Source organism: Astatotilapia calliptera, chromosome 20 (assembly GCF_964374335.1).
Source record: "Astatotilapia calliptera chromosome 20, fAstCal68.1, whole genome shotgun sequence".
Classification (NCBI taxonomy): domain Eukaryota; kingdom Metazoa; phylum Chordata; class Actinopteri; order Cichliformes; family Cichlidae; genus Astatotilapia; species Astatotilapia calliptera.
The window spans coordinates 34,688,797-34,699,161 of NC_137441.1; the positions used below are offsets into that span (position 1 = coordinate 34,688,797).

The window sequence follows — 10,365 nt, forward strand, 5'->3', positions numbered from 1 at the left end:
CCAAACATCTAAGCTCCTTACCCCTGCACCACTGCTCAATCTATACCAATATCTCTGTTGGTGTCTTGTCCTGTTTAATTTATTTAAATTTGATTTATATTGCTTCAAATCACTTAAAGGTATGTTTAAAAAAAAATAGGCCTCACTCTTCTTTACTTAGGGAAGCAAATCACCCTGAACATGGAAGGATCATCATTTATTAACAAAGCACCACAATCAGGTCGTCTGCTGACTTTCACCAAGGTGTGTCTCAGTAGCCTGAGTACATTTTTTTTTAATGATTTTCAATTTAGGAGAATCACAAAATATCTAATAAAGAGATTTAAGTTCCCTCAACTGGACACTCATCTTTGTCCAACCTGTCTATAAAGGTGGAGATAATTAATGATAATAATTATTATTATAATATATATTATAACTGAATTATTACATATTTTTCAAAGGCAATGTCACAAATTTCTGTATACCCTAGATCCCCAAGGATGTCAAACTCATTGTAAATCATGGGCCACATACTTTGATTCTAAGTGAACCTCCACTTTCTTTCATTGTAAAGAAGTTTAAGTGCACATTTGATCCATGCGATATCTTAATATAAGAACAAGAAGTGCACTCTCAACCGCATGTCTCCTCCATTCTATATTATAAACAAATGCTCTAGTATTAAATAAAACAAATATATCAACACAACTCTGGGCTTAAATTGAAAAATAGTAATCTAATTCCCCAAACTGTGCTGTTATTTCTAAAACAACATTTTTTGTAATTCACAGAAAGTGTATTATTTATTTCTTTACTTCTTTCACTCGTTTATTTATTTTTACTTTTGTCCAGTTTAAACTTTTCTGTTAATTGTCTGTCTATTACTTTATTACTTTGCTGTGGTGTGAATGACCATGAGGGAGGCTTTCATTAGAAATTTGTAAAAAATAAATAAGGTCAGTTTGTTAAAGCTGTTTAGATCCATCATTTACTGACTTCCGGCCATTTTGATTCTGATGACGTGTCGACGGGGCACTTTCCCAGGGTGCTCTGCGGTTTCGAGAGTCCACGTCATTGGTGCGCAGACGCAGAGGTGCAGAAGCGCTGTGAGCTGAGGTGGACTTCTTCCTTTTTACTGTTTGGAAGGAGCCGAGCACTCAGGCAACTGGACCTCAGGAGCAACACGAAACCTCTTAAACAACCTCCGAGACGTCACGATGATCCGGATAGCCGCCTTCTTTGCGCTGCTGGTGGTCGCCTGCTCAGGTAAGACAACTCTGTAAGAGAGAATACCGGGTTAATAAGCCTGTAATGCTAATCAGCTTTAGCTAGTAGCTAATTCATTGAATCACTACCCGCAATCTCGTAGCCACAGGAGGGCAGAGTGGTGAAAGTTGTATTATCTATAGATGCTGTGTAGATGATCATGTGCAGGATTTCAGCTGACCTCAACTCTGCTCTTTGTGCCCATAGGAGAGAGCTGCACGGACCCAGTCATCACTCCGTCGGCCTACACCACCTCTGACGCCGTCATCTCATCAGAGTCTGTCTTCATCGTTGAACTCAGCCTGACCTGCGCCAACGGAGCACAGGTAACTGTCCACCTCTAACACAGCCAGCAGCACAATGATGTACTGATGCTACTGGAGCACTCATGGTGATTTCTGCTCTCTGCAGAGCGTAACGCTGTATGCTGATGTCAATGGAAGACAGTTCCCTGTAACCAGAGGACAGGACGTTGGAAAGTACCAGGTATGGATTCACATGTGGCTACAGGTCAAGGTACTTGCTTTTACTGAATCTGATTTGTTAGCAGAGTGAAAAAAAATCAATCAGTCTCAAGCCTGGATGAAAGGGGAGGTTTGCATCAAGAAGGGCATCTGGTGTAAAATCTTTGCCAAATCAAACATGCGGGGCATCAAGGAAAAGGTTTCCATACCAGATCGATCGGGGCCCAGGTTAACAACAATGGCCACCTCCAGTGCTGCTGGCCAACAGGATGCTGGTTGATAGTGTGCTACTACTGACTGAAGACAAATTAAGAGGAGAAGGGGAAAAGATGATAGGAGGCAGGGAGAGAGAAGGAGGCTAGTCTAGGTGAGAGTAGGAAACTCTAAATGTACACTGGACAAAGGATGTTGAGTATGAAGCAGCCAGGAAGGAGAAAAAGAGGAAGAGTGCAGGTGAAGCTGGTGGCAAACGATCCACTGTGATGACCCCTATAAAGGGAGCAGCTGAAAACGTAGTAGCACTTTGTAGATTTATGGGTACTGAACTACAGAAGGTTGAACATATAGTCACAATAATTTTAGTGCTGTCTAAATCTATTATGAGCCAGATGATCGTGGTTACAGTTTTACCCGATACTGCTTTATTTCTCATTGTTTTTATCAGCTTTGTGCCAGTAATAATGTCTCATTATAAAAAGTTTCAGAAACGGTTTGAATTTTTTCAGCCAAGATTAGACAGCACCAAATCAGTATTACACAACTAATAAATATTAGTTACAGATATATGTAAATGTAATCTCATTTACTGATAGACTCACAGCAGTCAGTTGGCTGGTATTAGCCTATACTGATCAGCTCTTAATTGAGACCACCCTTAAAGCTTATAAGCAAAGGTGGGAGAAAATATCAAAGTACTTCCTCTTGTTATACATTTTCACTATGCTGGATGGATTCGTACATACATATTGATATCAAAACATGCTGCCCTTTAACTGGATTTTCCTGCCAGTTTGGTCATGACTTCATGACTTCTTGTAGCAGTAATTTCAGTAAATTGCAATAAAAAGGAAAAAGTGGACAGCAAATTATAGAAATTAAGTGAACCAACACACTAATACACACACACACCAGTGCAATAAAAATATATTAAATTCCTTTGTCAAAAGTAATTTCTATTGAATTAATAGTCACAGGATGTCTTTGATTAGGTGGCTGCCCCGAGGTTTATTGACCCTTCACAGATGAACAATCTCATGTAGAGCTTATAAAAAAAAAAAGAAATATTGTTGATTTACTATAGGTGAGTGTCTTTTTCAAATAAGGACTACCGGGGTCATTAGGATACTTGTACCTTATGACTTGCTTAGACAGTAGTTTACATTTATCCCTAACCCTTTCATCAGCAGGCCATTAAAATACACGTTTGCCTTTTAGTACAGACTCGAGGCTTTACATTTAGACACATTTTTAAACTAAAAGTATCTTAAAGAAACAAAAAAAAGTAAATAATCAGCTATTATTAAATGTGTACTTTCTTCCATCAGGTGTCCTGGAGTCTTCCTCACAAACAGGCAACCTCTGGAACATATCAGGTCAAATTCTTCGATGAGGAGTCCTACAGTGCCCTGCGCAAGGTTAGTGTATTATGTGTTGTTGATCAGCTTACGGTTTCCTTTGCTTGAGCTCCACTTGTTTTGAAATGAGTCGTCTTTATAATCAAATATGCTTTAATTTCAATTAAATCTGTTAATCTCATTTGCTCCAGGCCCAGAGAAACAATGAAGACGTAAATGCCATTCACCCTCTCTTCTCTGTCAACATTGACCACAGGGTGAGTTTCTTCTAGGATCTCAGACTGAACACATCACTTGAGTCATGATCCTGCTATCTTGTAAATTAAAAGCCAGTAAACACCCTTAAATTGTATCAGCTTTAGTGAGCTTACATCAAGTATCACGTAACTTCCTGGCATGTTTGAAAGGTCTCCAGTGAATGAATAAACCCAGAGAGATTATCGCCTGACTGCACACTCTTACAGGCCTCTATTTTGCAGAGTAGTCATATTGTTTCCTTAAGAATTAGTGAAGCTTAAAGAAGAGCAAATGGCAAGTGAACTTTGGACTTAAGTACACATGATTACCAGAAATTTGACATGATAGTGTGCAGGTAACCCTCTAACTTTATTTACCTCCCACTCATGCATCATACCGTCATACAATCAACAGGATGTTACGCTCTCATTAGCAGTGGCTTAAATTGCTCTCTTTAGAGTTGCAAAAAGTTTGACTCAGGGGTCCACCAATTTCATGTTGCCAGCATTTTTTTGCCCCTCGTTGCTTGACGTTACCAAATGTCACTGACTTGCTGCGGTCTCTTTGCTGTTTCCTGTGCGGATGCATCCAAGGGGCCAGTGTCTGATTTATGGTTGGAATCTCTGCATTCATTCAAAACAACAAACTCATGTAAACATGAAACTCCAGTTCCACCTTTAGCTTTGTGTGATTCTCATTTAAAAATAAACCTTATCTGCCTCTTATTGGCACTTGTGCAGCCCCACAGGCCGTTCACTCTGAAACTCTCTCCATTTAAAACCATAAAACTACTATTTAAGCCAACTTTCTTCTGATTGGCTGTCCCTCATTTGCCTTATTTACTCTTGTCCTTAAACCTGTTTCCTTTCCCCCCCCTGCTCACTACAGGGTGCATGGAATGGCCCATGGGTGTCTACTGAAGTGGTTGCTGCCCTCATTGGTATCCTGGTCTACTACTTGGCTTTCAGCGCAAAGAGCACCATCCAAGCATAAACTGACCCAAAACAGCTTTTTAAATACTGGATCATTAAAGACTGATTTCTGATGGGGCTCGACCAATTATCCATCATCCAGTGTTGAGACAAACCAACAGGATTTTGCCACTTGATCTGCTTTGGGGCAAGGAGCAGAAGTAGCAGTCTTTGTATTTTTTTTATTCAGACTGTGTCTCTTATGTGCTTTTGAGTCTTTAAAGATGAATTTTGACACACGATTGACTCTCGGTATGGGTGGAGTTTTGTAACAATGGTTTCTTCTTTTGGAAACAACAGATCAATAAACCTGGACTTTACAAATAAAGAAATCACATAGAGCTCATGCATTGTATTGGGTCCCGCTTAAACAGTGGAACATCCTGACCAGATTGTGCTGCAAAGGTCAAAGCTTCCATGCAAATGAAATGTCAATAATGTGGCTGCGCAGACTGGCCTGAACAGGTCGAGTAGATGTGTCTCCTCCAGGAAAGTGAATAAATGACTTTTATTTTATTGGTTGTAGTAAAGCGAAAATCTATAAATTCCTTTTTCTCTAGACAGATGGGAAGGTCTGTTATTTCACAGCAACACGTCATCTACAGTGCTTCTTTTTATTTTCCAGTCTAGAACTAGCTGCAACTAGTCACCTGAACTCAAGTAACAACCAGCTTTAAGCAGATTTATCTTTCACATGCTGAAGTAGTTGAATTGTATCCCATCTATGGGTGGCCAAGTCGCATGAAAATGTCTCCACCTTTCCTAACTCCCATGCAGCCCCAAAAACAGCATATTTAAATCTGCCTGTTAACGTGTTTACTTTGCAACACGTACAAAGCTACAGGAATTCAAGACGGCCTTGGGGTGAGGGAAAAATAAATCTATCTCAAGGAACACGAGCAGGATAAACCTACCCAAAATTAACAAACCAAAATATCTGTGGAGTTGGCAGAAAAAAAGAAAACCACATGTCAGTGTGGTTTTTCTGCTGTAGTCAGACAGACTTGGTTGGATGATGAGTAAATCCTTTGTGACAGTAACCATCTTGGCCGTTGCAGTCCACTTAAAATCTCTCTTGATAATCTAAGCATTTATGTTCATAAATCCGGTTACGATAAAAAAGTTTTAAGGCTTTGTGCGTAGTAAATATCATTTGTGCTAGCTTGCAAACTCTTGAAAAACAATTCCTTTTTTTTCTGTAAACATGTTCAGCTTGGAGGCTGTGGCTGAACTCTCAGTGGACATGATGGCTATTTTTGTCAGCGCAAGAGAGGCAGCGCTGTCCCACTGGTATTCCTCGATATTCACGGAGAGCAGTGCATTAAACAAGGCAGCACGTCAGCAGCTTGTGTCCTGTCACATTTTCTCATAACGGGGACACACACATGCACACATGCCAAAAAAAAGAAAAATCTGTTACAGATGTTAATTCTGTGAGCAGGGAGTGCGGTAGCTTGCATTTCCTTTCTAAATTCCTGTAGTGCATTGCCACTGGTTGAGCACACTGTGGCAGCTGTGTGCTGCTGATGGAGACTCGAGGCTGATGCCAGCTTCAACTTTACAGGCAGATTGGATGTGATTTTTACTGGTTATGGTTTACTAATGTTATTATTATGTTGCCTTATGAACTCCATGCCCTCCTTCTGCATCCAGTTTATGACATAGAGGTGCTCAGGGGAAAGTCATGCTGATGTGATCTAGTTTATTACAGAGACTTAAACTTAGCTTATCTATTTCTGTCTGTGCCCCAAATAAGGTTTAGCAAAGACTCTTCACTCCACAGAAAAACAATTTAGCATCAACAAAAACAGCACAACTGCAGCCTCTCACTTAGTCCTATAGAGTTGATGTATACTGCGAGTAAAGTGATCTGCTCACATAAATACTGCACAGTGTAGAGAACACAAGGAGTTTCTCAGATGACCGCTTCTCTGCTGCTTTGTCATCACACATTCACACTTGTGGTTTAAGTGCTTTCGTCTTCTGGCACCTTGACAAGGAGAGAAGAAAGCCATCGCAGTGTTGTTAATTTAGAATAGACAGGGGCTGGAAGGAATCCAGATGTTGCCTCACAGAGTCACCTATTGGACTGTGGGAAGTCGCGGACAGCTGGATGGAGAGATATAAATGGAACGGACAAATAAACACTCAATGGAGGCCAGCGAGTCGATGCTAACACAAAAACTCCTGCTTCTCTTTGTTGTGTGATGGAGTTCAAAGTGCGTAACTCCAGCCAGCACATTAGTGGCCATGACTGCCGATGTGGAATGAAATATTTAGAGATAAATGTTGTCCTTTTAGAAGGAATGATCCGACAGGAAGTCACAGTTTATTCTGTCAATGGCAAATTATTGTCCTATATCTTTGGTTTGTTTTTTCCCCATTTAAGAAAGTAATTTACAAGGTTGTGTAAACAATTCAGTCCCATTTCTATTTATATGATTACATAACCCAAGCTTTTAGTCTTGATTATCCGTGCAAAACATCATTTCTTCTTAAACGTCTCTCATATACAGTGGGGCAAAAAAGTATTTAGTCAGCCACCGATTGTGCAAGTTCCCCCACTTAAAATGATGACAGAGGTCAGTAATTTGCACCAGAGGTACACTTCAACTGTGAGAGACAGAATGTGAAAAAAAAATCCATGAATTCACATGGTAGGATTTGTAAAGAATTTATTCGTAAATCAGGGTGGAAAATAAGTATTTGGTCACCTCAAACAAGGAAAATCTCTGGCTCTCACAGACCTGTAACGTCTTCTGTAAGAAGCTTCTCTGTCCCCCACTCGTTACCTGTATGAATGGCACCTGTTTGAACTCATCATCTGTATAAAAGACACCTGTCCACAGCCTCAAACAGTCAGACTCCAAACTCCACCATGGCCAAGACCAAAGAGCTTTCGAAGGACACCAGGAAAAGTATTGTAGACCTGCACCAGACTGGGAAGAGTGAATCTACAATAGGCAAGCAGCTTGGTGTGAAAAAATCAACTGTGGGAGCAATCATCAGAAAATGGAAGACATACAAGACCACTGATAATCTCCCTCGATCTGGGGCTCCACGCAAGATCTCATCCCGTGGGGTCAAAATGATCATGAGAACGGTGAGCAAAGATCCCAGAACCACACGGGGGGACCTGGTGAATGACCTGCAGAGAGCTGGGACCAAAGTAACAAAGGTCACCATCAGTAACACACTACAACGGCAGGGAATCAAATCCCGCAGTGCCAGACGTGTTCCGCTGCTGAAGCCAGTGCATGTCCAGGCCCGTCTGAAGTTTGCCAGAGAGCACATGGATGATACAGCAGAGGATTGGGAGAATGTCATGTGGTCAGATGAAACCAAAGTAGAACTTTTTGGTATAAACTCAACTCGTCGTGTTTGGAGGACGAAGAATACTGAGTTGCATCCCAAGAACACCATACCTACTGTGAAGCATGGGGGTGGAAACATCATGCTATGGGGCTGTTTTTCTGCCAAGGGGACAGGACGACTGATCCGTGTTAAGGACAGAATGAATGGGGCCATGTATCGTGAGATTTTGAGCCAAAACCTCCTTCCATCAGTGAGAACTTTGAAGATGAAACGAGGCTGGGTCTTCCAACATGACAATGATCCAAAACACACCGCCCGGGCAACAAAGGAGTGGCTCCGTAAGAAGCATTTGAAAGTCCTGGAGTGGCCTAGCCAGTCTCCAGACCTCAACCCCATAGAAAATCTGTGGCGGGAGTTGAAAGTCCGTGTTGCTCGGCGACAGCCCCAAAACATCACTGCTCTCGAGAAGATCTGCATGGAGGAATGGGCCAAAATACCAGCTACTGTGTGTGCAAACCTGGTAAAGACCTATAGTAAACGTTTGACCTCTGTTATTGCCTACAAAGGTTATGTTACAAAGTATTGAGTTGTATTTTTGTTATTGACCAAATACTTATTTTCCACCCTGATTTACGAATAAATTCCTTACAAATCCTACCATGTGGATTCATGGATTTTTTTTTTCACATTCTGTCTCTCACAGTTGAAGTGTACCTCTGGTGCAAATTACTGACCTCTGTCATCATTTTAGGTGGGGGAACTTGCACAATCGGTGGCTGACTAAATACTTTTTTGCCCCACTGTATAGCCTTTTATCAAAAGTTTATCTTTATTATTCTTACACAAGACAAAACATTTGCTGTGAAATAAGGATAACTGCAGAGGTGTGTGTGTGTGTGTGTGTGTGTGTGTGTGTGTGTGTGTGTGTGTGTGTGTGTGTGTGTGTGTGTGTGTGTGCGCGCGCTCAGAGGTGTGTAAAGCACACCGGCTCAGGCCACAGACCTCGATGGGCTTAGCGGGATTCAGCAATGTGGAAACCGGCATTGCACAAATAATTTTCACATGAAGTCAGGCTTTTCTGTCTGTTCCATAGGCATAGTTTTTCCTGCTCGTTCCTCACACTTTTCGCAAAGCAGAACAAAGTCAACAAAGTGTGGGGCTAACTCGGTAATCACAGAGCAGACTGTATCTTTTTACACTGGCTTCCCCTTCCTTCACTACAATAACAGTTCATGCTCTGGTTACTTCATGGTTTTGTTCGTACAGAGGAGGGTGTTATATGTACAGTTGCTCCAGCCCAAACAGCTTGACAGTGTTTGGGGTTACCATAACTCACTGTAGCTTCCAAACCTCTGCACTTATTTTCTCTGCATCTCATTCTTCTTGTCCTATTTGGGCATCCTCTCATCTGCTTTGCATGACAATGCAGTTTGCAGTAAAAAAAAAGAACCATGTAAGGGAGGAAATTCCTTTCACTCCTTTTCCACAACATATTAAACATCCCATCCACATGTCACATCAAAAGGACAATATCTGGTGTACAGCTTTTGTTTGTGTTTGCATATTGGCTTGCGTGTGTCTGCGTGTGTGCATGCACTTCTTGCAGCTGGCCCAGAACTATTAAATGGGTGAAGACCAATGTTCCCTCTAAGCTGCGTGCGTGCGCAATTGCGCACTGCTGCCACGGTCTCTGCGCACAAAAAAAAAATCTAACCTGAATTGAAATTAAAATTAAAACTTTAACAATTCTGTTTTGCAGTGTTAGTCAGTCAGTGACTGGCTGCTCCCGTATGGGATTAGAACGATGCCACCTTATCCCATAGTCCAGCCAATAACGCGATTCACATTCGTATATACGCAGCTAATCAACGTCGTTGACAGGCTATGACAGCGTCCTTGTGACACCGGTGTTTTAGCGAGCAAAGCGGCATGGCTGATGTGGAGTGAAGCCACGTTAATGACAACTTGGACAACCATTGGAGATGTGAGCAGGACAGACGGAACAATTGACGGAAAAAGTGTGGACTTCATACCAGTTTTTAAATTGTGTTGATCGGCCACGTAAAACCAGAGTTATGATAAAAAAATATCTGCAATGTTTGGTTTTCTTCCTGAATACTGTCGTTGTTTATATTTACTGCGGGAAGAAACGGTAAAAACTGAGTTTTATAAGGAAAACGCTCCAAAGCACTCTCCACCTGTGAGCAAAACCAAAACCCCCCACCCTTTCCTATTGGTCAAAAAATGTACCATGTCGACCAATCAAAAAATGATATAGCAACATGGCATTTAGTGTTTAGGAAAGGGGGAGTTTTAGGAGTGATGGCGGTGTTTTGAGATGTGAGAGATTTGCAACGTTTAGTGCAAATCTTGTGTAGTTAGTGTGTAGTGTAGTCAATAGTTTTGTTGTGTGTGTCAGAAAAATGCTGTAATTATATATTCTTGATTTGAATACTGGCTTGTGTGAAATCCCAGAAATAAACCCCAGACAAAGCGATTCTGTGAACTAAGGTGCAGGTCTATTAGGTTATGCTGTGGTGATCCTCGGGTTGGGGG

General features: G+C 41.4%; 1 protein-coding gene across 1 annotated transcript; it reads left to right on the forward strand.

Moving 5' to 3' along the window:
- The first annotated feature begins 1,016 nt into the window (after positions 1–1,016).
- On the forward strand, positions 1,017–4,826 carry ssr4 (signal sequence receptor, delta). The gene is made up of 6 exons (XM_026153704.2): positions 1,017–1,248; positions 1,456–1,574; positions 1,660–1,734; positions 3,257–3,346; positions 3,478–3,543; positions 4,412–4,826. The coding sequence occupies exons 1-6, from the start codon at positions 1,200–1,202 to the stop codon at positions 4,514–4,516; spliced, it is 504 nt and encodes a 167-aa protein (XP_026009489.1). The 5' UTR covers positions 1,017–1,199; the 3' UTR covers positions 4,517–4,826.
- The last annotated feature ends 5,539 nt before the right edge of the window (positions 4,827–10,365 follow it).